Here is a 27,075-nt window from a genome sequence, read left to right as displayed (position 1 = left end):
TCAGCCCTCCTTCTTTCGACTGAACCGTCATTCTTGCTTATGGTCTTATTTGCTGACAAGCCAAGACGGGCTCAATTCAGCCTTTGCGTAGCTTGGCATCACAGTTGCAACTTTCCAGTCATCTGCACTGAGGTAGTTCTCTCTGAACAGCTGCACACCAAAGTACCCAGTTTAGTTTCTTCAATCTTCAGTTTCTTTAAAACTCCTGGTTCTAAAGAACACATCCAAGGCTAGCTCCTGCTGATTTCATTCTTTACATTAAAAACCTTTTTTACCCTTCTTGTCCTTCTTACCCAAATACCCCTGTAGATACTGCATTCCCACTCAGCCTTTGTTTAGTTAAGCTAAGTAAAAAAAGTAATTCTAGCCACATACCCTTCATACTGCCATCTTCCCCCAGTTTTCTCCTATGGTCACGTGCAGTGACTTGTTCCTGAGTTCTGTAAAACTTGGACGAAGTTTCACAGAATTTCTTATAGAGAAATCTAGTATTTTAGGACTTGAAGGACAACTTTTAAAATAAATCTATAATTGCCCCTAGTAAACACCTGATTATGAAAAGTGTAATGGTTAAAGGAAGTAAAACAAGTTGAATACATGCTTAGGCATGACGGGAGAAGAAAATGTGCATCAGAGCTGCCAAACTTTGCAGTTAAAGGCTAGTAGAGTTAAATAATAAACATCCTGAAGTACCTCTAACATATCTTATCAGTTAATATTAAGTACCTGTTAATACAGAAACTCAAAATATTTTTATTTAATAGCCTATTGATTGATACATATGAAATGTGAATACAACGCAGCTTACTAGCGAAGGCCAGGACGAAGTGCAGTGAGCACTCCGATTTACTGGACTCACCTCACTGAGAGCAGAACAACTTTTACCTGTGAACTGTCCCTGAACCTTGGCTTTGCACCAGTCCCTGGCTGATAAATATCAAAAGTTCACTGTGATAGAGTCTGGAAAGGAGAAGGGAGCTATACCTATTGTAAAGAAAGGAGTCAGTTCTGTCAAACAAGGACTATACCCACATCTTTTTGAAGAAAGAGGAGGAGCATCTGTTTTATTAGTGTTAGTAACAATCTAAATCTAAAGTACCACCTTCCCCTAGGCATTATAGCAATAAAGAGCAGTCTGCTTCATTTCTCATTCTCCTGGTTCTTTCAACAGAAAAGTGGTCTGTTATGCTGCTCTGAGCTGACACCCAATTTATTTCCTCTTTCCCATTGAGGAACTGATAAACCTGCCTCTGTTCTTATGCAGCTTTCTCAAGCAGAACTGTGGGAGATTTCTTGGCAGATTTGCTGGTTCCATATGGTTCTGAATAGCAGCCGCAAAAGCGTGTTAATGTGACTGCACTCCTGGCTGGCCAGTTTTGAATAGTAACTGCACTAGAGATTTTCATCTGCTGGTTGAGGGGGAGCATTCTTAGTTACCATCTTTACAGTAGTATTGGACAGAAATCAAGGAGGGGGCAGACGCTATAAATATATAGCATTGACCTCCAAATTTTAAGCTACTCATCATCAGTGATTTTTTCATCATCAGAAAGTTTTTTTCAAAATGGTCTTAGACAACATCATCCTGTTCAGCATGGCATAGTAATATATTATCAGTTAATACAGAGGAAGAGCTTCCACAAAAGATATACTACAAAGATGTTGCAGACTGCATACAGTCTCACTTGTTTCCACTGATCAACCCCCTCCTTATAATTAATCATTCCCACTGCTCTCATAACTAAAAAAGTAAACACCACTATCAGACAGGCTGTGTATCAACTGTAAAGCGCATCTTTGGACTAGAGAACATGATCAATTTTCTTTTACAAAAATTATTATTATTTAAGAAGATACTTGGTTGGTACTTACAGCTCGTGCTGCTAGTGTCATTAGTACTCCTGTTAAAAATGTTAAATAATATCCTGGGTAAACCCCATGCCAGATGGCAGAAAGGATGAAGGTTTGGATCGTTGGGCTGAAGGTGGCTCGCTCATAGCACACTCTAGCAAGTCAAAGACAATTCAAGATAAATAACAAGACAAATAGCCAATAATCTTCCCAGTTATCATTTGTACATTTATACTTTTAGCAGTTTCATCTCCAACATATCATTTGCAATGCAATTGAAGTTTACTATTATTTTATAATGTTGCCACTATATTATGACTTACAGAAAATATTTAAAGCTATTCACAGCTCCCAGTTTAACCCCTCAATGCTAACCTGTGCTCAGTGCCACCACATAGGGTACTTATTTATAATGAAGTGATACACAAGCATCCAAAGACAGGTGTTGGTGTTAAAAAGGGATCTTGAGCCATCCAAGAGTATGTTTGAAAAGCTACACTGAAGGCACAGACTACCCTACAAACTCTTGCGATGCGTCAGACATATATTTTTCATAAAATGAAAGCAGCTTATAGGAGAAAGGGAAAAGTAACAACGACCTTCAATTTTGAGTAATAGAGAGACTACAATTGAAAACATGTCTGTGTAGGGCAGTCAGGTGAGCGTGACGATGAAATTATAATTAATGACTCTAGGGATGTGAGAATATCAAATAAGGAGAATGCTGAACTCTGCTATTTAAAAATTGAGACTCTGAATTATTAGGCAAGGTCCTACAGTAAGGAATTCTAGAAGGAAGAAGGGAAAAAGGAATCCAAGAAAGGTAGTTTCTAGAAGACAACATTAAATGACACAATGACAAACCATCGTGATGTGGAAGAATGATAGGAAACATGGTAAGGTCCTGATATGGCTTCATCAAGAGTTCTTTAATGTCTTTAATGATCTGAAAACCAAAAAGCAATAGGAAATATGGAAACAGATACACACTAACATGAAGCAAAAATAAACAGCACAAGCATGCATGAACACAAATCTAAAGCTAACGTACAAAAATGAGTTTTAACTAGAAAAGGCCATAGACATTAATATGTAAAAAAGTTTTATAAACACATAGCAAGTAACAGAGAAAGAGAAGAGAATGCACATCTGTTATTCAAAGACGACAACAAGCTAATGATACAGAGCCAAAACATTCACTACTAATGTAACTACTTTAACCACAACTTCCATATATACAAAAGATTGCTGAGACCAAATGACACAGTCAATGTGAAAGAGCAGAAGGTAAAAAGACAGGATGTGAATAGGGAAAGATCAAACGTGTATTTTGCTAATTTAGTTCATTCCAGTCAAATAGATGTGGTAAGTTTTGTCTTATAAGGTCTTCTGCACGGGGTACCAGCACAACCCTCTCCCTTTGCCAAAGGGCTTTGCTAACAATGGCCATTAAGATGAGAACATGGGGCTAAGTAGGGTGCAGGTGCATATATGCATAATACACAAAACTATCTGAGGACATTTGCCCAAAATAGACCACCTAAAAGAGGAAAGCAACATTGGCCAGACTAAACAGTAACCAGGGAATTTCAAAGAGACTTCTGAGACAAAGAATCCGTCAGCCTAGAAAGTACAAAAGCTTTAGGAAAACTTGTAACAAGTCAGGGAGACATCTTGGAGCAAAATACTAGCCATCAAAACCTGGTTTGACATTGCCAGAAGTCACCCCACCAGCATCATGGCCTCTGTCTCAGCCAAGACAGAGCATCCTCCCTAGTAGACACTGAGTAGCCTGCATCCAGATTGGGGACTGTCGGTGCAGTATGCAATACACAGGGAGCAGCATCTCATCCATATCAGCTGCATGCACGTGAACTCCTGGCATGCTTTTCTAACTGGCATGTGAATCAACGGGTTCACGTAGAGCTGGAGCACCCACATCTCCCACAGGCAGTGCATACAAGCAGGGGGCCCACGCTTCCAGAATGAGGTGTTGTTTTGTATCCCACATGTCCTTGGGAGAGGCGGCACAGTTTGCATATAACTGTGTGTGTATGTGCAGTTTTTAAACTCCTTGGGATTAGTTACAGAAGAGTGTTTGGAAATGTTTATTAAAGCAGAACACTAAACACATGTAAAATGTTATCTGTTCTAGTGTGGGTATTAATTCTGAACATATATTTCACTGTCTGGTGGTTAACTATGTCTCATTAATAAGTTGATAAATGGCTTAGATCTTTATTTGGTTTAAACTATTTTAAGCAAATTTTCCCCTGCAAAGCATTCGGGAGCTAACAAAACTAACTAAATTAACTAACCAAATTTCAGCTATATCAATGCAAGCCAGGTAAGATATATACTAGAAAAAAAATCATCAGGCTTCAATTTCAAAAAGTAAAAAGTAAGCTTAAACTCCTCCATGGATTTGTCAATAATAAATCTTGTTGAAATGCTTCACCTGACATTTCTAAAAGCAAACCAAGGAAATATGTTCATCACAACAGGCTGAGAAAAATCTATTCAAATTCCGGTGGTTCAGGTTATCTTATCCATAATTTACTCTAGAAATGGGAAGTTGCATCAACTGTTCAGCAAGGTACTGCCTTTGGTCTGGTTCTATACTTTCATTACTAGCTTGGGTGGTAGACTGAGAAGTATATTTTTTCACCTTGTCTTCCCTTCGATTTTGGGGGTGGGAGGTGGGGTGGAAGAGATTGGCATTGTTTTCTTAGCAGATAGAGCACTAGAATCCAAAATGATCTTGACAGACTTGAATGATGTTCTGAAATCAACAAGATGAAGTCCAAAGTATAGAACATCTAATAGGGAAAGTGGAAGATACAAAACAGTACCCATTCCTGTAACATTATTGAAAAAGTATAGCTGAGTATGAATATGAATCAACAGTATGAAACACTGAGTATCAGCTGAGCATGAATCAACAGTAGATTGCTGCTGCAAAAAGACATGTAATACTGTGATGTGTTAGAAAGACTATTATCTGAAGAAAATAAAGGTAATTAATCCACTCCATTCAACTCTGCCCATAACAGGCCAGGGAAAGACTTTGGAGGTCTTAGCAGAAGTACATCATCCACTGTAAGAAGACAGGAAGTTTGGAAAGATGCCAGAAGAGAGCAACAAGAACCACAGAGGTTTTGCAAACATGAACAAAGACATGGAATTAGATGTTTTCTTTGGAAAAAAGAATGAACACGCTGAGGGGGAACATAACAGCTTCCCCAGTCAGGAAACATTATCACACAATCATAGAATGGTTTAGGTTGGAAGGGACCTTAAAGATCATCTAGTTCCAACCCCCCTGCCATGGGCAGGGACACCTTCCACTAGACCAGGTTGCTCAAAGCCCCATCCAACCTGGCCTTGAACACTTCCAGGGATGGGACATCCACAACTTCTCTGGGCAACCTGTTCCTGTGCCTCACCACCCTTGCAGTAAAGAATTTCTTCCTAATATCTAAACTAAATCTACCCTCTTTCAGCTTAAAACTGTTACGCCATGTCCGATCACTGCATGCCCTTGTAAAAAGTCCCTCTCCATCATTTCCTTTAGGCCCCCCTTTAGGTACTGGAAGGCCGCTGTAAGGTGTCCCTGGAGCCTTCTCTTCTCCAGGCTGAAGAACCCCAACTCTCTCAGCCTGTCTTCCTGGGAGGGGTGCTCCAGCCCTCTGATCATCATGATATATGTTGTTGACATATGCTACTATGTAAACACCCATTTTAACTTACATTGTAACAATAATACCTTTGAACTGCTGTATTTTGTGATCTACATTAAATATTTATTAAACTTCTTCATTATCTGTAGATCTGTTAACTGCGTTTTTACAAGGAATTTGTTTTTACACACAATCAGGGTTTAAGTCCTCTAATTCTGATGGTTCAGTTTGTCTCTAAAGAGTATCAGAGAAGTACAGAACATATGCTGATGTGTGGTATTTCATGTGAGGTAAATAGCTAAGATTTTTAGGTACTTCTATAAATGGTAAACAAGTGAAGTATTAAAAATGGATGTTTAAAGTAATACATGGGCTTGTCTTCTATTCAAACTCCTGTAGCATTGCAACTAACCAAAAGATTGGCAATATAATATATATTCTGTACCACTATTTATGGTCCTCTATATATAATCATTAAAATAATCTTTTACTTGCAACAAAACTTGAAGAAAACATCCACCCTTCTCCCTTTCACTGTGGCAAAATCAATACGGATTTAGCCTATCCTCAAAGATTCTTCCATAATTGCTCTTAAAAATATTTATTAAAGGCGATGCTTTAATTTTTCTTCACATCTTCTTTCAATGTGACCCTAAGCAATTGATTCAAATTTTTTCTTTCAATTCTTAAACAGAAATGTTACTCTTCTCCACTAAAAGGAGTTTTTGTTTAGAATCATTCCATTTAGAAGATTTGAAAGTTTGTTGAAACAACCCTTTTTCTACTAAGTTTAATACTGATAAACTTCTGTAACTAAATTAAAATGCATCTTAAACCAGCTAAATAGCTTATTTCCTTTATTAAATGATACATTTCAATACCTGCAAGCATGAAATTCTTCCTTGCTGACTGTCCTAGCCATAGATTCTACTGCCTATTGAGCGAACTAGAATAATCACATAAAATTCAATTTGTTTTTAATTGGGTCAGAAAAATATTTAGGGAAGAAGTTATGGAAGAAAGAATACACTATAAAGAGATTTAATGGAAGAAACATCCTATTGCCAGCCATCCTAGAATAAGAGATAAAGTCCTCTGAGTGATCCCAAGATAGGAGTCTCAGTTAAACTTGCACCTATTGATAAAAGATCAGCTAAACAGAGACTAGGGGAAGGGAAACAACACTTGCACACTATTCAAGAACACTTTTTACTTTCTAGTTACCACAAAGAAGTAGTAAAAGCAGAATGATGTAGTTTACTGGGCACTATACCCATTTTCCAGACAAGGAAAAAAGTGCATCTGAGGGATATTAATTTGCATTTTTTGTTGATAGCACACTGTAGGGTTTGATATTTGCCATGTGCTCATTATGGAAGGAGCGCAGAAAGTTCTCTCACAGAATGTAAGTTCCTGCATCACTGTGTGGCTAAAAATAATGCAGAGCTTCCACAGGCCAAGATGTACATTTTGCCTGCTGCTCTCAGCAACATACACTGCTTTGAATGATAAGAGAGAAAAAAAAAGAAAAAAGACGCCTCTACAGATTAATAGTTTTAGGTTCCCTATGACCAGTGAAGAAAAAGTTCCTATCATAACCTGATAGTTTACACTAACAGAGAAGTCCTAAATTCAGAGGCTTTAATTCAAGTATTACAAGAAAAATGCCCCATGCAGTTGCTAAATAACTGATGTTTTGTGGGGTTTAGCTTTAGATGTTGAACTATCTTCAAAGAAATATCTAAGAAACTTCAGCAGAGAAAAGCTTTCCTTAAAGAAATAAATACCTTTTAAGCCAAAGAGCTGTTTGGATATTCCAGTTATCAAGAAACATCTTGAAACTTGTGGAAAACTGTAAAGTAAAAACAAACAAATTATTTCTGTAATTGTAAAGTGTTACAAAATATTTCAAAATTCTGACATAAATTATAAGTGATGAGTTGAATAAGGTATTTACTCAACTAGTTAACCACAAAATATTTTGGAAGTCAGCTGACAGGTAGAACATATTCAAAACAGACTATTTTCCACCCTTTCCTAAGGGTGTGAACACATCATTTTTGACTTAGAACATACTATCTTGAGGTACAAAATGTGTAGGAAAAGTTACTGAAATTACAAGCAACTACCTACACGGGCATGTATTTTATTTGAAAGAGCCAGAAACAAACCTCTATTTGCTGGATTCTCAGATTTGATATTAGATCCCAACGTGTAACTCCATTTTTATCGTAGCCTCTAAACCCAAACCCTGCTGCGTTATTAATTGCATCTGCTGCAATGAAACAAAAAGAAACAAATTCATTATAAACTGCACGTATTACAAATTGTGCATCACACAACATGTAGTTTGTTCAAAATATTTATCACATTTTAAAGGCTACGGGTTTGGGTTTTTTTTAAATACTGAGGACCACTGTATTATACACTTGAACAAACAGAAAATAATCCAAGCAACACACTGGCTTTCAATTCAAAAACTTGTACAAAAGCAAAAGAATGAAAGGTAGCACTATTTACTTCACAGCACAGATGTCCCCTCTCTCTCATACCACCTACTTAGACTTGCTTGAGCAATTTGACAGAAAAACCAACTCGATGAGATGCATCAAGACTATGAAACAGTAGCTGGTTGTAAAGATTTGAGATAGCAGCTCAACACTCAAATGCATGTCTTTGGGCTTCCTTATGCAGCAACAGTGATGTTTAAAGCATAAAGATAAAATGGTATGATTCACTTTGAGCAGGTGCACATTCACAGCACCACACACAGAGCAGTGCAAACCTAATAGAAGAGAACAGTAATTTACTAAGTGATGCAGAGTTTGTTAGACTTCCACTAATGGCATAAGGCCTCTGTTAACAACACTTCTGAATGTTAAGTGTTTACAATGCATGTCAAAGGTCAAATAGTTCAAAGCAAACAATCTTTTTCCCTACAAGAAAAAGCCGCTACCATCATCTGGACTATGCAGGAAAATACAAGGGAACTCAGTCTGAATACTGCCTGTCACTTTCAGTCATTGCCTTTGCCTTAGCTTTGTTAGCTCAGACACTAAAATTCCCTCAGCTGTACTTCTCAGATTAGGATGGCCACGTACAAGGAAACAAGTTTTTTTTCCAAATATTGCCTCTGTTGAGCCAGGCGCTTGGTTGCATGCACCCAAACATGGACACACATCCATAAGGCATGAAACCAACCATGTATCCACTTCCGTGGATAAATAAGTGACCAGGGGGAGAAGAATACCAGCTCCTCTCCCAGTTCAGAGGAGCCCTGAGAAATCGGAAGCAAAGTAAGCAAAAGGCTCTACAGAAGCAATACAGATCTAGTCTTCTAGTTACAGGGCATGAGCCCTCTCTGTTAGCTCAAAATTCATCTAAAGCACTGTAATTAGACTGTTACCTTTTAAATTATAACTAGCAAGGCAAGAGAAATTGCTCAGTTGGTATTACCATATTAAAAAGAATTTACTTTATACAATTGTGACATTTAACATAAATTAATATCTTTTGCATTTTCCTTTCTTCTCAACAACTTTTTCAAGGTATTAATGCAGTGTATTTGGAAAGTAAAAGAAACAGTTGACTCAAACACTCAAACAGTTCCTTTCCTGAAATTCAGTTTCTCCAGTCATCTACCAGTACGGAAGAGGGCTTTGTGACATTTGATTTAATATAGGGTAATTTATAATATTTTTATTTCCTCATCAAAAACACTTTTAAAAAACATCTTTGGAAGCAACAACATTTGCTGCCATACATCTGATATCACTGATGTCAAGTTCAAACATTAGACAATGATTTTATGCTCAGAAACAGCTGAAGACACGAACTCCATAATCTCTTGCTAGCTAGAATACAAAGACTACAGCTAGAGTAAGTGATCATTTTATTAGCTAGCATTTTAGTAAGTATTCATCTTGAAGTAATTCATTTTATGAACAGATTTTTTTTTTTCCCCTAAGTGTATAGTAATGTATAACTCAAAAGCATAATATCCAGTAAATCTGTTAAGGCCCCCTCACATATACTCGTACCATTAGAAGTTTAGATGAGGTAAAGTAGAAGGAAGACATTAAAAAAAAAAAAGCTATTTAGCAAATTAAAAGTTTATTTTCTTCAGTATTTTACCAAAGGAATGCTAGCTCTACACTGCTAGCAAGCACATAAGGAGAAATCCATCTGAAGCATTACAGAGAAAAAAAAACAATGAAGATTATTCATTTTTCAGATGACTCCTACTCTTTACAGACGATGATACTGGTGTGTAAGAGCACAATATTCGAAATTATTTCATTCCACAACAAGCCCCAGAATTACTATATCCAGACAAGCTGAAAGCACTTCATTCATTGATCAGGAATGAAACCAGCAGCTGTAAATGAGTCATGCTGCTCTGCTACACTAAAGCTTTCTTTATTGCATTGTTTCCCACAGATTCTCTCTCAAAAGAATTATGAAACAAATATGTAAAACTGGAGAGGAGGAGGAAGCTGACGAAATCTGTTTTGTGAGCCACTTCCAAGATGTCAGCTTACATAAATACAGCATTTTGCTGTTGTATGTGTTGTTTTGGGGTTTTTTTTGGTTTGGTTTTTTTTTTAATAACGTGAAATGAAAAGCAAAATGTTCTTAAAACTATATAATCTATTCAGTGTCTTAAATTAATGACTATGGGTATTATCCTGTTGATCATTAGAACAAAGACTAAAACTGAAGTGTCACCCATCAAATTCTGAAAATACTACTGTGAATGCCATCTACTATTAACAACACTATGATGTATCTGAATTACAATAGATTAATTTTTCCTTCATGCTTGAATAACATCAAGCAAATTCCTGATAACTTACCGCAGAAAGAGGCTTAGAATAACTTTTCAGGTATGCCAAAATCAAGGTATCAAAAAACCAAAAAAAACCCCCCAAAAACCCCAGTGATTGTACATCAGACTAGATTTACTACAATTTTTAAAAAACAAGAAAATCATTGCTCATTAAAACACTATCGCTCTCCAAAAAACCTTGTGTTTCACTCAGATTTGTTCAGAAGACCATGATCTCATTAGCAACAGTCACAACGCTGTGCTTAGATTTATGGCAAATTTTGTTTCTCAAAACATTCATTTGACAATACCTAATAATACTTAAATGTAATAATGTTTACCTAAGGCCTCAAGAGGGCACTGTCACTTTTTAATACATGCTTAGTATGCAGCATCTCAAATGAAACTCAATACATATGCTTTTCCTTTTTTTTTTTTTTTTTTAAATATATATACTTACCTAAAGTCCATGCAAAATAATACTTGGGTCTGGCAGCCATAAGAGACACATATAGGTAGAAAAACCTTATAGGCCATGACGCTGTAGCTCTGAAGTTATCGTCAATGTTGTATTCCACAGGCAAAGTTTTTGTAATAGTCATGTGGAAGAGTAAGGACAGTCCACAGATTAGGAGTTTCTGTGCCACGGCTATCTGAAAAGTTTAAGATGGGAGACTTTGTAAGCTTCATTTTTTGTTAATTTTCTGGAAACAAAGGCAAGTTATAATCTTCCTTCCTTAAACAGATGTGTATATATGTATGTCAATTTTCCAATAACATATACTACCAACTTTAAAATAGTTAGTAACATTTTATAGAGGCTCAGGGAATACTGTTATCTTAAGTTGTGAGCACCACTTCTTCTGGCAAACACAGCAAATCCAATCTCACTACAGTGAGCCTCTAAAAACCCTTGCAATAATGGGAACACCTTTCGCAACTGCATTTTTTTTATTATTTCATTGTCAAGTTACCGAAGCAAGTAAGTTGTTAAGACATCATAGCACAAAGCATATAATCTGGGACAAGATGAGTACAATTATTGTAGAGATTCCAAAGACAACGGCAAAGCTTCAGTTCATTTTTTGTAATCTTTGTCATAATGCAGGTGTTCAATTGCTGCCCAACTCAATATACCAATCATCTCTGTTAGACTATTACAGTATCCAAATTCTAAACCAACTAAACTATCAAAATAATTTGAGTTTTCAGCCAAAATATCTCAGTTCTATATAGACCTGTTTTCCCAACTAGAGTGATTAAGCTATAAGGGGTCAAATATGCTCACAGACATGTAAAAAAACATTGTTAAGGTATGACCTGGACTCCTATTTTCTCAAAATTCAGTTTTGCTATAACCACCACACTAAAGAGTATGTATTTTAGGAAAACATTTCTAAGGTTCTATTATAAAACACACAGAGCAATAATGGATGACTTACTAAGTCACTAGTCTGATCCACATCCCAAAGGCAGATACCATGTTCTGTGCAAGTTCCTGAAGTAACACACACTAACCAAGCACCTAGAGTACTTGGTTAGAAAAGTTTGAGAGCTAGTTCATTTAAATGTAATTTTCAAGTTTTGATTGTAAGTAATCTCAATATTTAAACATTAGTTTTAATTTACATTACAATTATACAGACACTAAACTTGGCAAGAAAACAACCAATCTAGCTACTTTTCTTTGAAGCATCAGAACAAAAAGACAGCCAGAATCCTTTTTCTGTCCATCCTGCTTTCAGTATACCCACCCAAACTTTTAAAGATAACGTCCTGCTTCAATTACAGTGCAGCTCCACATACCTAGCTCCAAAATAAAGAGTAATTCTGTTCCATGATGCAGAATGGAACATTAAGTGCCCAACTGAAAACACAGATTTGTGCAGGATACACAGTATCAAAGATTCACCCAGATGTAAGAGGTGGTACACCTGATAAAAAATTAGTCTCGGAAAAGCTGTAGAATGGTGAGGGTAACTTTGGACATTGCATATTTCATGTGGCCCATCTCAGAAGGTATTTCAGAGATGAACAGAAAACCCAGCTAATTAAACAAACCAGCTGGATAATTCAGAAGGCAACTACCTATTAACAGCTAAGGCTGGTGTTTAATTACTTATTTCTACTTGCTTTCTAATAAACTTCATTTTAATATTTTACTCTATTACAAGAGTTCAAAGTAAAGGGCATTAACTTTCTAAAAGTGCTCCTTTGTTTTTCTAGCACCTATTAATCCATCTCTCTCTTTGCTAGAGCAGAGGGAAAGTTCAGTTGGCTTAACTTCTTCAGGAATTTAAATAGAAATGAATGTTCATAAAATCAGTTATTAACACTGATGAATCTTCAATTTTGGTATGCAATATCTGATACATGCAAAAGTTAGATATTTGTAAATACCAGAAGGCATCACCCCAAAGTTCTGAAGACAGTTGCAAGGATTTAACTTCAAAGTCTAAGCCATAATTAAAAGTCATGTTCAATTTAGCATGAGAAACAGTACTTATAGGCTGGTAACATTAACATGCAACTTAAAATAAAAGCATAAACATATAAAATAGATGTTTTCCATCTGAAGATCTCTACAAAGTCTCAAAATATGTTTTGGCAACTTATAAGTAATGTTACCTCTGTTTAAAGGCCTGCTTTTTGCCACTGCCACTATTTACCGGTTTTTCTATTGGTAAACAGAAATCATTAATCTGCCTATTCAACCCAAAATAGGCTTAGTACCTCTTTGAAGGTTTTTAACTAAATTGTGGAGGTAAAAGCCCTTCCTTTAAGGAAAAGCAGAGTTTCAACAAAATTTATTTAAAAAAAAAAAAAATTAACTTACACAGGGCTCTGCCATAAATTGTACTTTTTTAAATGATGTATTTCTACAATTTTTTTTAGCAGCAACATTTAGGTGTAGGGACAAGCATAACTACAGCCAGAAACAGCATGACTTTTTTTTTTAAATTATACTACTTCACTCAATAATTATAAATCCCAGAACCCCGATCAGGCATTCTGATACCACTCACAGGGATCAGTATCAGGGATATTAGCAAACAGTGGTGGAGATAACTTCCTGCCTCTACAAAGACTGGGAGCTGCAGTTTCAGGATTGGTTTAAGCAGAGTTTCTGAAGGACAATCCAAACACAGGCTGCAATGCAAAGAAGCAGTCCTGCCCTGTCTCCTCACCTTGGCTGCAAGTTTTTGCTCTTTTTCGTTCTAGTGAGTCAGATTAGAAAAAACAAACCAGGTGTAAAACTACACTTCTGGTGTTTTGGTTTGGGGTTTTTATTGGGTGTGGTGGTGTGTTGTTTGGGGGGGGGGTGCCCCCCTCCCCCTTTTTTTTTAATGAAAAGTTAGTTTTAGGCTGCATCAGATTATCTGAATCAGACCACAATGCAGTGCAATGCATGTTAGCACTGCTAGGATAAGCAGAGGACCCAGAACCCACAGCCAGGACCTACCATATTCAGCAAGAATTTATACTTTGGTGAGCCTAAATAGATTATTAAACTACAGCCTGAGGCTTATTTATAGCACTCAAGTTTTAAACCCATTTACACAGAAATAAAAGTCCTCACCTGACACCAAAATAATCTATAGTTCAACTACCTATAGAAAAGCATTTGGTAAAACATTAATTGACTTCCAATTGCTTAATTAACTAGGTTCTTGATGTAAGCTTCTTTGCCAAGGCATAAATGAGTAATCACTGGATTGCACATTCACTGGAGGGTTGGTCAGTTTTTACAAGGATGAAGTAACTAATTTAAAAGCTTGAAGTTTAATTTAATTCACTCTTTAAAGTTTTCAACATATCAAATTAACTGTTCTGTTAAGGAATTAAAAGACCATAAGCTGCAGGATAATTTTGACCTCATATGAAGTAGAATATACAATTTATTTTACAACAAAAAGGTAGAAAGGCCTGGATCATTTAGTTTTGATGAACAAAAACTGGGCATACCTGTATAAAAATATCAAATATGGTCAACACTGGGAAGCTAAAAGACAGTGCCAGGACAAAACCAAATGTGCATAAATTAGATAGGAATATAGTTAGGTTGAAAGCTAGACACCTAATCATAGAAAGAGTTCAGGAACAGCTTTCTAATTGAAGCAATAAAGGTAAAACACTCACTGAGCTCAGGAATTTTATAAATATATTACTGTATAAACATGTATAATATATAAAAAATATATACAAAAAGTAGAAAAGGATCTTTAAAACTTTTATTTGAATCAACTTGTCCTTGGTTGATAAAGAATCAGTAAGGAGCTTGATATAATATTGAACTATATTAAAGCATATTATTTTGGGGAGGTTAGAACCTCAGGTAAAAATTATACATAATTAAGTAAGAACTTTAACTTATAGGAAAAGTTATCATAATAAGCAAGAAAGAAGATATCTGCTGACAGGAATCTTGTATTTTAAGGGTAGCCATAATAAAAAGAAACTTACAAAGACAGATTATTAATTTCTGAGAGTTGACACCACTTTGAGCACCAACAATTGATAGCTTGCAAAAAGGCACAATAGGAGGGATTTAAGAAATAAGTTTTAATATGTTGATTTGATTCATTTAACATGCAACGAACACAGCAAATATACTAAACCAAGTTAACATCATGCAGTCAACACACAGTATAGAGGAGGAGGCTGACATGTACTACTGTGATTATGTAATTATATTTAAGAAGAAATGAAACTTACTGTATCTCAGCTGAAGGATTTTTTTTTTTTTCATTTACTACATTAACATTTGCTGATCCCCATTACATTTCATTTTTGAGTTACCTAACAATTTATTCTTGAAATAACAACATGAGAACCAAGGAACAAATTTAAAGTATTAATATGAAGTTAATGGTATTTAAATATTCTTCTAGAACAAGACAATGAATATTTTAACTGATGCAGCAAATGCAGTAAAACTGTATCATAGATGTATCTCCAAAAGCACACAATACTTGCTGGTGTTATAAAATGCATCCAGATTTCTCTAACACCAGTTGGGAGATGAAGTATCAACAGCATAGACAGCTTCTCTTTATTTTTATGTCAAAAGCTACTGCAGCATAAATTGCAAAAGTTTCAAGCATCTTAAGAGCAATTCATTTTTAAGGAAAACCGCTTACCTGAAAGAAGAATCCATCATAGGTTTACGTAACTATTGACTTTATTCAGATTACTAGCAAGATTATGTGGTAAAAAGCTAGAAAGTCCTACCAGGCAATCAGTAGATCCCTGTCTAGAAGTAATGATACTGGCAGACTTGGTTAGTTCCATTTATTTGCAATAATTTTACTACATAATATTTTTTTGCAGAAATAGGCTTTTAGTACATAAGATATGATGCCTTTACTGAGCCAAAACAATGTTTAAAAACAAAAGAAGTGTCGGCAACGTTGTCAATACAACACATTCATGCAGACTACAGACTATGAGGTGCCAAACTATGCAAGGAATTTTCCTGTGTCTTTTGCCTTTCCTAACTACTTGCTCCACAGCACACTTCTATGAGCTTACGTGCCTTGTCAACATGTGGAGCAGTTTAAAGTGTTATCCTCCTCCAGCCACTAGTTTACATTCCTGTGGTGCAAGTTACTACAACCACACAAGACGGGTGGAATGGAACATGCAGAGTCCTCTTCCACACTCAAAGGATGGAAGTGGTTGGAGATGACAACTGATTGGGAAGCCTCCCTGTTAGCCTAGCTATGGGGATGGTAACCTCTAGGTAGGAGGACAAGACAGGTAGCTACATGTGGGAATGCCTTGCTCTGCTCCAGCAACAGTTGGCGGTCCACAAGATAAGCAGAAAACAGGTAATTGGCACTGGAATTAGCGAAAGCCGTTTATCTGAAGTGTTCCAGTTGACTCCATAATTCTGCTTTTTATGTGTGGTAATAATTATCGTAGGCACACACAAATTTAAAAGTCTGATACACTCCTATTTAAGAGAATATGAAAAGAATGAAAAGATAAGATTCAGTACCCTGAGCATTAAACTAACTGGATTAAATTTTAAAACAAGCTTTGGGAGCTTTTGATTTTAATTCAGGCCATGCCATCTCTCTTGTAAGGCATGATCAACTGGACTTTCTTCTGTATGTATTTGGTCTCTTTTCCAATAAGAGAACAAAGAGGAAAAAGAAATATGTTGTATGGATTACTAGCCATAGTGTCATGGGTAGTACATCTACTACACCTTCAGATCAAAATACATCTTTAATACCTCTCTACATGAATGGAAGCAAGAAAAACACAACTACTTCTATGAGTGTTTTTCAATTCACAACATATGAATGTTTTCTACTTGCTGCAAAAAGACATTGAAAAACAGTAGAATTTGAGAATGTTCATGAAACCTTGCTGGAACTTTTAAGTCTCATCAGCTTTCAAATGACAAAATGTGCACCTCATCCTTACCAGGATTTTTTTTATGCAGAGTATATGCTTTGAAGAAAACATATATGAACTGTTTTAATTTAAAGACAGCTTTTTACCATATAAGCTTGTTAGGAAGCTCCAATTTAATCTGCTTTTATCCACAAGATCCAGACTGAAAACCATGGAGAAAACCTGCCTTAAAAAAATAAGTATTTAACTTTTTGAACAGGGAACTATACTGTTGATGATTGAACTCCAGATACAGCTCAGAAGTTATGCCTGTAAATGAACAGTGCAAACCAAGCTTTTCATGCAATGATTACGTAAGCATCAGCACTGCAAGAGTCATACATCTTACATTTGGAGAAGGATCCGTTTGTTCATATTTTGTATCTTCCTTCCCATTTGCTTCAGACTGTTGCAGTTGGTATGATCTGCCTTCAATGAAAGTAATATAGTCTTTGTAAGAGCATAACGGGCCTGCCAGGATACCCATGAAATTACAGTTGTAACTTAAATACTCCAGTAGACTTGGCATGCGTCTGTAATTCAAAGACAAGCAACTTGTGAGATGGCATGTGTAGTTCTACAGAATTTCCACAGTAGGAAAAGTCATACTCCATATTATTGCTTACTCTAACTGCGGTAAAAACCACATGTAGAAAAGCAGTTTGTGTGCCTTTTGTAATCATGGCTTAAAACATTAAACACATAGTATTTCTTTCCAATCCATACTGAGCATTTTCAGACAGATCTCCTGAACTCTGGTGACTCTCTCCTTGCCCAGTAGAAGTGTTTGGCTGAAGCTGAGCCTGGGGAAGCAGAAGGAAGGGTGTTTCGCTAAGTGTTTGTTCAACTGCTTATGTTTTCTTTTTTCCCCTCGATAACTGAATCAGTAAACAAAGGTTTGTGCTAACTGGTAATAATTTCAATTAAGGAAAATGCCTCAAGTTAAGACTGGTTTTGCCCAGGACAACATATTATTTTCAAGTCTCCTGAATAAAGAAAGGATAAAAGGTAAGTTAAATACTGAAAAACAATTAAACAAGCATGTTCCTTCACCAGCTACTTTATATGTGTACTAAATGTTAACTAGTCTCCTGTCTGATATGGCATTAATTTGTATAGATTGCATAGAACTTAGAATGGTTTTCTCAAATAAGTATAAAACCTACTTCTAGTGACATTTTCCAGTAGAACAGATGTATGAATTAGGCTACAAATACAAAAAGCATAGATCTATTTTACATGAGTTTGTACACTCTGTCTTGAATGTGAACTGTAGCAGTTCCAGAGACTATTAATAAAGCATAGAAAACACCAGTTTCTCCCCACCCCCAAAAGTAGACTCTGAGATGTCTGAAAGCCTACCTTACAGCCAAACACCTTTGTGATGGAGTCAAATCTTCATTTTTCCGAAACATTCCTAGGGAAGATGACAGGAAAAAGGAAAAATAAAGAAAAGCTAAACCCCCACACATTAACTAGCAGTTTCTTTACTCAGTAGAACAAGCCTCATGCTGCGATGTAATTTCTTAAGTCCTCAAGTAATTTCAGAGGTATTATGTCACACAACATTTTTGCTGGAATTGGATGAAACAATTCTTAACGTTGACAAAATTACAAACTGTGGTATCCTCAGTTATATCCAACAGTGCCTAAACCTGAAATCACATGGATTTCAGGAAAGCATTGAGAAAGCTTGTAATAAGTGTTGACAAATACAATTCCCCTACATTGGTTAAAATTTCAAAGTCTGCAGGTTTTAAAACCCTTTATTCCCAGTCCTGGAAATTGGACAAGCCTCAAAGCCGTTTCAACATTGCAGCAACCCAGGGACATTACACTAGTCATTGCACTTTACAGTATGAACACAGTCCAAGATAGATTTAAGCACTTCAAAACTTAAGGCACACTTCAAGACCACCTTCATGCTCCAAGTAAAGATTGTAAACAAGATCCAGTGAAGCAGGCACAACAGTAAAGGGTGCTCAAGTCTTTTTCACGAGCACTAAGGAGAAGCCCTAACCCCTGCTAGGAGAAGGGGACAAGCCAAGTCTAAGTTCAGCAGCAAGACTGAATTTACCTTCTTGTCATACATGGCGCTTTCTGAAATGCTGGTGGCCTACCCCTGAAAAACAGCCTTCAAAATTTGTACTCCCATGTGCTGGTTTTGGCTGGGATAGAGTTAATTTTCTTCACAGTAGCTAGTATGGGGCTATGTTTTGGATTTGTGCTGAGAACAGCGTTGATAATGCCGAGATGTTTTAGTTATTGCTGAGCAGTGCTCGCACAGAGCCAAGGCCTTTTCTGCTTCTCCCCCCACCCCACCAGCGAGGAGGCTGGGGGGGCACAAGGAGTTGGGAGGGGACACAGCCGGGACAGCCGACCCCGACTGACCCAAGGGATATCCCCGACCATATGAAGTCATGCTCAGCATATAAAGCTGGGGGAAGAAGGAAGGGGGGGACGTTTGGAGTGATGGCATTTGTCTTCCCAGGTAACCATTGCAATGGAGCCCTGCTTTCCTGGAGATGGCTGAATACCTGCCTGCCCATGGGAAGCAGTGAATGAATTCCTCGTTTTTCTTTGCTTGCGTGTGCAGCTTTTGCTTTACCTGTTAAACTGCCTTTATGTCAACCCACGAGTTTTCTCACTTTTACCCTTCTGATTCTCTCACCTCCCTCACAGTGGGATGGGGAAGTGAGTGGCTGTGTGGTGCTTAGTTGCAGGCTGGGGTTAAACCACAACATCCCATAAACAAGGAAAGTAAAAAATATGACCTTCACCACTTTAAATTATTATCAAATACACTAATTCAGGGGCACAGAAGAAGCAGAGCTCCTTCCTTCAGACAGCCCTGGTTTATACCAGCCAGCACTGCTTGCCAAAATGACTGCTTCAGCTCCTTCTGCAGCCTCTCCACTGGTTCAGACATTAGCACATGCCTTCATTCCCTGCTATTCACATTTGCAAGTTTTCTTTGCCATCACAAGCACTAAAAAATGTATTTTTATGAGGATAGCTTCCTAAAGGAAATTAAGTTTATGGAATCGCACTTCAATTATCTTCCTCCCTAGGAGTGCCTAAACCCAACAGCCAATTTCTAACCAAGTTTGATGAAAGAGTAGAGGTAGATATGAAAATAGATAGATAGATATGAAATCCCAACGTGCTTTATGAAAATAGGTGATTCTATAGAAGATCATTTGGTCACTCAGCAACTATAACTCAGTTTTCTTATCTGTAAAGTAGGAAATACTCCTACATTCCTTCCTTGGTAAAAGAATTTTGTAAATCATAAAGTAGCAAAATTTAGCCCCAGTGGTCTACATCATGAGGAAGTTGCATCTTTTCATTCCTCCTCAGGAGATCACATCCTAATGGTAACAAAATCAACATCTTTAGGTACACACCAATATCCCACCATATAGGCTTTATTAAGGCATATTATGACTAATACCATGCTCTCACTATGACAACACAATGTCTACAATCATATCACAGCACCACCCCAGCTTTGTGGTTAACCTGCTTGAATATATCCACCTTTGTATTTGCATGAAGCCTGGCTAATCATTAACTCATTAATAATGCTTCGACACATTACATTAATAATACTTAAACATGGAGATCATATCACAGGCTCTGTTGTAATTACAGTAAATTTTAATTTGAGGTTCTGAAATGGATCACCAGCTGAGCCCAAATGCATGCTGTTATTAAAATATTTCAAGACCTGAAGAAGACAGACAATAACAGTTTTAGTTGTTACCAGCACATTGGCAGCAACAAAACCAGACACAGATGCCAGCTGAGAAAAATGGCAAAGAAACTACAAAAGCAAGAAAAATCGGAAGTCTTGATACCCAGAGAGTCATGCAAGCAAACGTAGCCCAGAACAACACTTGAAGACTTAGGAGGAAAAAAATACAATATAATTCCTTTAAACACTAATGACTTGTACTGCAATGAAAGTGATTTGGTAACTGATACTGAAACAATAATGACCACGCTGTCACTAACACAAGAGGGAGCACTTTAAAAATAAATAAAATATATGAGTATAGATCAAGAGACAATTGGAGAGAGAGCATTAAAAGAAACTCCTGGACATAAGAAGAAAGCATCAAGTTACCAAAAGAACCCCAACCAAACCCACAAAACACCACACCCCCCGCACCACACCATGGCAGTTTCACTGGCATAATTAACAGATGAATTAGAAAACAACATTCTTGCTTAAACAGCTGCAACTTTTTTGATGTAATACCAGCATTTTAAAATGGAACTGGGTCATGATGACCTACCAAAAATCCTTAAGAATATTTAGTTCTACATATATAAACGCACATTTCTCTGTCTCAAGAGCTGTTCAATTTTCTCTTGCCTACTTTCACAACAGCAACCATCCAAATACACTTTTAAAAAGACATAATAATAATAATAAAAGACCTATTTGAAATCAGAAAAGCACATTGATAGTTACGAGACTATTTTCATAAACATAACAACATTCTTAACTGACCACCTCTTACTACAACAAAAAAAATTATCACTTAATCACAAAAGTTGGCCAAAACACAGTATAATCCCTTTTACCATGGGGTCACATTGTGACAATCAGCAATTCAGCCTAGTAATTCTGTTCTGGTTTTGTAGCTATTTATTTAAAATAAATTTGAAATATCACATCTAATGTACAGAAATACATAAGCTGTTCAACACGTCAGTACATCCACATTTCCATGCTTCAGGGCAGAGCAGACCAATACTAAAGTTGTCTGCAAGCCTTTAGAAAGATGTAGTGTCTTTCTGCTGAATATGGGAATTATTTGCCTTTGAGAAAAGTAAAAGGCAAAGAATCTAGTTAACTGAAAATACAGAAGAAATGTTTATATCAACTAAATCAAGAAACATTCTTCAATACTTCTCACACTATTACATTGTTCAAGAACAGCTAACAAAACCATTACTACTAACATAATAGCAGGTACTGCAGTTTGGATGGGATTGCTTATTAGCTGAAACCAACGAGAAATTTACTTTCTAATTTAAAAAACAAAACAAAACAAACCCCCTTGAAATTGCATATTCACTGTACTCTATCTCTTTTTAGTTGTTACAGTAAATGCAGTGCCTTACCAGATCAGCATCAACGTCTACTCTATAGCTTTTAAAAATGGAGAGTGACAGATACATAGGAGGAAATAATAATTAGGAAAAAAAGCAAGCAGCATTCCAGGAAAAGCACATTTAAAAACTACCAACTACAGAGCTGAAACCCAAGGCATAAGGGATGGTAGAAGGGCACACACAGGAACAAAGAGTTTCTTTTTTTGTGGTCAGAAAGCATGTGAGAGAAGCCCCTGGGAACCAAGAAGCATCTGACAGAAGAGTGTTATGGTTCTCGTTTCTTACCTGTATCTCGCCACATATTTTTATGGACAAGTACAACATAGTAGTATGAAGAAATAATTTGGAAGAATTAGATTTCATGTTTAGTAGATGAGTATTGCATTTAAAAAATTACTTTTTTTTTCTTTAAAGTTTTATGTATTATTTAGTTTAAATTAGAGAAAGAAATAAGAACAAGGTTGGAAGAAGCTGTGAGGATTTTTTTTTTTCCCCTTTTAAATATCAAATATCAAGTCTAATGTTCCCTAGTTTTGCTGGCTGAATCTCTTGGAGATTTAAAAATAAATATACTGTGAGCTCCAGAACTTTAATGGGTTATGAATATAAACATTTGAGGAGACTCTTTGTTTAAGATTCATTAAGCACTAGAATTAAAAACAAGCTGCTAAAGCGCACACAGATTAGTGAGGTTAGATTTGGATATGGGTCTTTCCTGTAAAGATCCCTGATCTCATACAGAATTGCAATAAAATGAGTGAGGCTCTGTGGGGATGAGTGGGTTATATGCAAAAAAGAGAGAACACCGTATGAACTCATCGCAAGGTACAGAGTTAAGCAGTGACAGCATCCCTCTTCCTCTCTCCTGCTTTACTTTTAGTACCTTACAACTATAATTGCAAAAGCTTCCCTACTTGCCACCATCTCTTGGCTAGAAATTTCTCATGCAAGTTCAATCCTCCATTTAATAGCCCTTCTAAACTGCACCTGTAGACAAGCCCCCTGCTTCTAGAATAACTGCAATGCACCTTCCCTTTTCCAAAATATGCTAGTTTTAAATTTGATGAAGAAAAGGTACTCCGGAATATAGGATCTGAAGTACAAAAAACCCCTTTTCTCCCTTAACTCTATCTCTAGCCTAAAGTGTTGAATAAATAAATCTAAATCTTGCCGTAAAGAATAAATATGGACACAAGCAGTCTCCAAATCATGTAAAAACATTTCTGCCTTTAGCATATAGATGTGTGATGCCAAAGATAATCAGCAAGAAATACAAAGCAAATCGTAACATACTGACTACTCATTTTTGGCAGTGCTCATTTGAGTAACAAAAAACTGTAACAAGGCAAGAACTATCAAGGGCTTAAGTTCAAAACGTAAATCAGAGTACACCAAAAGCATATTCCAAATTTACTCAGGTGTAAATCTGTGATTGATGCAACCTTCTGAAGAGTCAGTATTATACAGCAAGCTTAAATTAATCCTATGCAACTTGCATACAATTTTCCTGCTTAAAAAAAAGCCCACAGTAAGTGGCACAGGATTGTAACAATTATAGGAGTAGTTGTTATTTTTTTATGGAATTCCATACTAATGTTCAACTTAGAATCAAGCATATCCACTTAGCTAGACAGACTCTTTAATATGCAGCATGAGTGAGCAGCCTTCATGATTACATCTTCCAACACACCAAGACATTTCTTTCAGCTGTTTATTTTCATTACATTTCCTTGGACATACTGGTAAAAAATGAGGGGGGGAAATAAAGTAATTGATGATTAATATAGCCAAGCTGTTGTGACTAAAGGCTCAGAGTGCCATTAATTACTTAGTAAACTGATTTTCAACATTATCTCCTCCTCCATCGGTCTACCTCTTAAAGTATTTTCAATGGAAGCATGGACCTTTGTACAGTGAACAAAAGCCCATTGACAGCAGGCTTGTTTTCATTAATTTCTCATGATGGACCCCTTTTAAGTTGTCTATGGTTAAAAATCATTGCTTTAATACAATCTCAGTTTCCCCTGTATATCTTTTCTTAGCATCTCCTGACACCAAACTAGCAGTTGCTCCCGGATTCACATTGGTCACATCAACTTTTGAAAGTCTTGCTCACACTGTGCTCCCAGCAATGGTGATCATCCAACTCAAGCCAAGGACTCTGCTAAACTGCAAATGCAACCAGAAAAAAAAGTTTTCCAATATATTATCAGCTACACCCCACAGGCCGACAAAGACTCTAGAGGATCTCTGATATGAAGTCAACAAGGAACAAAACTGCAAGATTGATACTCATAATTCAATGATATCTACAAGGAATTCAGACAGAAAATAAGCTGGGCTTATGCGGAAAATACAAATTATCTGAATTAAAGTAGGAAAAAAAAATCTAGTTTACTTTCTGATGAAACTTAAAAATAGAGCTAAATGAAACATTTGTTTCAAGATTACAAGGAACACTCACATGCTTGTCCCATAGCACAACTCCACTATTAGTGCATGATGTCAGCAAATCGAAAAAAGCTCTTTCCCCTAGCAAAATAATAGTAAGAGGAAGCATTTATCTTTGATACTGGAATTATTACTTCCTTATAATAAGCTGTTTCCTCTAACTTGTGTACTCTCTACTCTGATTATAGCTTGCAAGACTAATACTTCTGAATATATTTCCTCTGGAAGTTAGACATCAACTCCTTTGACCAACTAGATATGCCCAGCATTATTTATTTTCATTCAAACAAGAATTCTTACAAAAAGGTGTTTTCCTGCCTTTTCATATCCATGAATGTTGTTGCCTACAGGATTCTCTAGACAGTATAACTTAATGAGAATGGAAAAAAAATGAAACACCAACAGCACTAAAGCTAGGACGCATATGAGAAAAACATTATTAAACTCCATACATAATGTTACTAAAGAAATATCAGAAAAACAGGTGGCTTGATCCAGGTGTCTGGGGCTACACTCCGAAATCTTCAGCTGACAGCTGTAGCCCCAAGTGATTCAAGCTAATTGGCTAGGTTTATCAGATGATATTTTCAAACTTTGAAATGAAAATTATTCCTTTGAATTTAAAAGTAACTAAAAATCTAGACACCCTACCCACAAAAGCTGACATTAGTACTCATTTTTGTTGCAACTAGGGCCCACTTATCTGATGGATAAATCTGACAGGAGAAAAGACAGAAACATAATTAGACAATCTCCCTGTTCACACTGATATGTTACCAGTGAGTGTAATTATGATAATAAACAAAATGAAACATAGACAAGGTTTTATAAAAATCAATATATATGGCACAAATTAGGGGGAGATTAACAGTCAGCATTTTAAAACAAGAGGTGCTCAACAACTGAAATTACATGTACTTTTTCTACCGATCTGCCAGCAACAGTGATCTCTGGAAATTATTTAGTTAACTCTCAAGATCAATACCCCAGTCCAAAAAAACATCAGTTGTCTTTGATCACTAGCCCCAGAAGTGTCATTGGTCTTCTGATAAGTAGTATCTTCTGCACAATGTAAGCATTTTCAGAGCTTTTGTAGTGTCTGAGCAACATTTCTTGATACTTCCATTAGTAAGCATCGTAAGAATCAACTGAGACACAAAAATATATTTTGTCCTAAAAGACAAACTGGACTAAAGTAACGCATTGACTCATGACTTTCTTTAAATTTAATTTTGTATGGAAAATTAAACACAGTTTAAAGAAATCTTACCATCATGAATCTCAAATGCCAAACTAGTGATCTTCTGTGTAATTATCATCATTGGACTGTTACAAAAAAGGAAGAAAGAATACTTTAGAAAGAAGTTCAGGATTTTCTTTCACATGTAAATATCAGGGAAAGTTTACACTAATAGTCCAGGTTAATTACTCTCAACTGGAAGATTTTCAATGCAAGGACAAAGTGATTAGTTTTTGGAGCTCAAACCATTACAGAGTTTTCAATGTAATGAAAATAATTTAATCCTTAGATATAGTATTTGATAACCCATGCCTTTCATTGCTGCATCAGGTTCCACAAACACAGCCAAAGTGTTTCACATTTCACTAACATAGTTTATTTTTTTTACAGTGGGAAGAGTACAGAAAAAAGGGCAGTAAGAGCAATTATATGCATTTTAAGTTACAGCAGCAGTAAGCAAAGGACAATAAAAATATACCAAAGTTGAATACTATAAATTATTTAGATTGCAGACCACTTCCACTGTTTCTACTAACACCTGGTCGTATGCTTAATTTTTCCATCTAGAATTATTATTTGCTTCAAGTAAACATATCTGGCAAAACAAAAACCCAGCATAATTATGCTGGCTCCAACAGAGTTTAGTTTGTTTTGAATTTGGTACACTTGAGCAGATCTTAAACTGTTCAAGAGATATTCTTCCCTAGCTAAGTGAGACAGCTTTATACTGAGAAATTATACCATCTTTGTAGTATCTAAGAGTTTTTGACTGATGTAAATCCCAGCATTGCTAACCCCCTTACTGGGGGGAGGGAGGGAGGGGATGGGGGAAAGCATAAAGTAGTCTACCAGAATTCAGAAATTTGTATTTTGGAGATCTGATTTCAAAGTTAACAGGGACTGTATTTACCTAGTAGTATCTGAGCTGGAGACAAAAAAAAATTTACCCACAACAAAATAATCATACTGTAGGATGGGCACATCTTTTCATTCAAGTCTTTTGACAGCACTTTGCCTTTTTATAACATATTTAAGTTGGCACAGAAAAAGAAATCAAAGAGTCATCAAGTCCTCCTTCATTGACAGGGCTATGCCAGTATTTTGCCAGATAGCTCAGTCTGTCAAATTATTTTATTTTATTTTTTAGGTTATGGCTATTGCAAAGCACACAATAATTCCAGTCCTCAAAATGCAATCAGGGAAAAAGTTTTTTCTACCATATTATCGGTGCCCCAGAATCCTAATACGAAGACTACAGTGACAGGCAAGAGTCAGCAAGGAAGAAAACTAAACAAGAACAGACAGCCTAGGAAATCCCTCATATCTCTTTCTAGCATTTAAGCTGTAGACCTGTCTGGTGCTGGCAGAAATCCCCCAATTGATTCTGAACATAATGGGTTTCCCTTCTGTAACTGGACATGTGACTGCATGGATCCTGCCTGGTAGGAGGATGGAGCCCAGGAGGAGCTCGGTCAGACCTTACATTAATTCTA

At 36.4% G+C, this 27,075-nt stretch overlaps 1 protein-coding gene across 2 annotated transcripts in view; it reads right to left on the bottom strand.

Annotated features, from left to right (window-relative positions):
• MBOAT2 (membrane bound O-acyltransferase domain containing 2) overlaps positions 1-27,075 on the bottom strand; it is a 101,127-nt gene that overhangs the window by 8,111 nt on the left and 65,941 nt on the right. For both annotated transcript variants that reach the window (XM_030037713.1, XM_030037714.1), the window contains 7 exons: positions 25,613-25,668; positions 18,127-18,181; positions 17,114-17,297; positions 10,820-11,012; positions 7,703-7,806; positions 7,319-7,383; positions 1,873-2,005 (listed from right to left, as the gene is read on the bottom strand). In XM_030037713.1, the coding sequence (XP_029893573.1) occupies positions 1,873-2,005; positions 7,319-7,383; positions 7,703-7,806; positions 10,820-11,012; positions 17,114-17,297; positions 18,127-18,181; positions 25,613-25,668 (790 nt within the window). The remainder of the gene's footprint in view (positions 1-1,872; positions 2,006-7,318; positions 7,384-7,702; positions 7,807-10,819; positions 11,013-17,113; positions 17,298-18,126; positions 18,182-25,612; positions 25,669-27,075) is intronic.

The sequence above is a fragment of the Aquila chrysaetos genome, chromosome 15, assembly GCF_900496995.4.
Source record: "Aquila chrysaetos chrysaetos chromosome 15, bAquChr1.4, whole genome shotgun sequence".
Classification (NCBI taxonomy): Eukaryota; Metazoa; Chordata; class Aves; order Accipitriformes; family Accipitridae; genus Aquila; species Aquila chrysaetos.
Note: the sequence above shows the minus strand (reverse complement) of the source record. Positions and strands in the feature narration are given on the sequence as shown.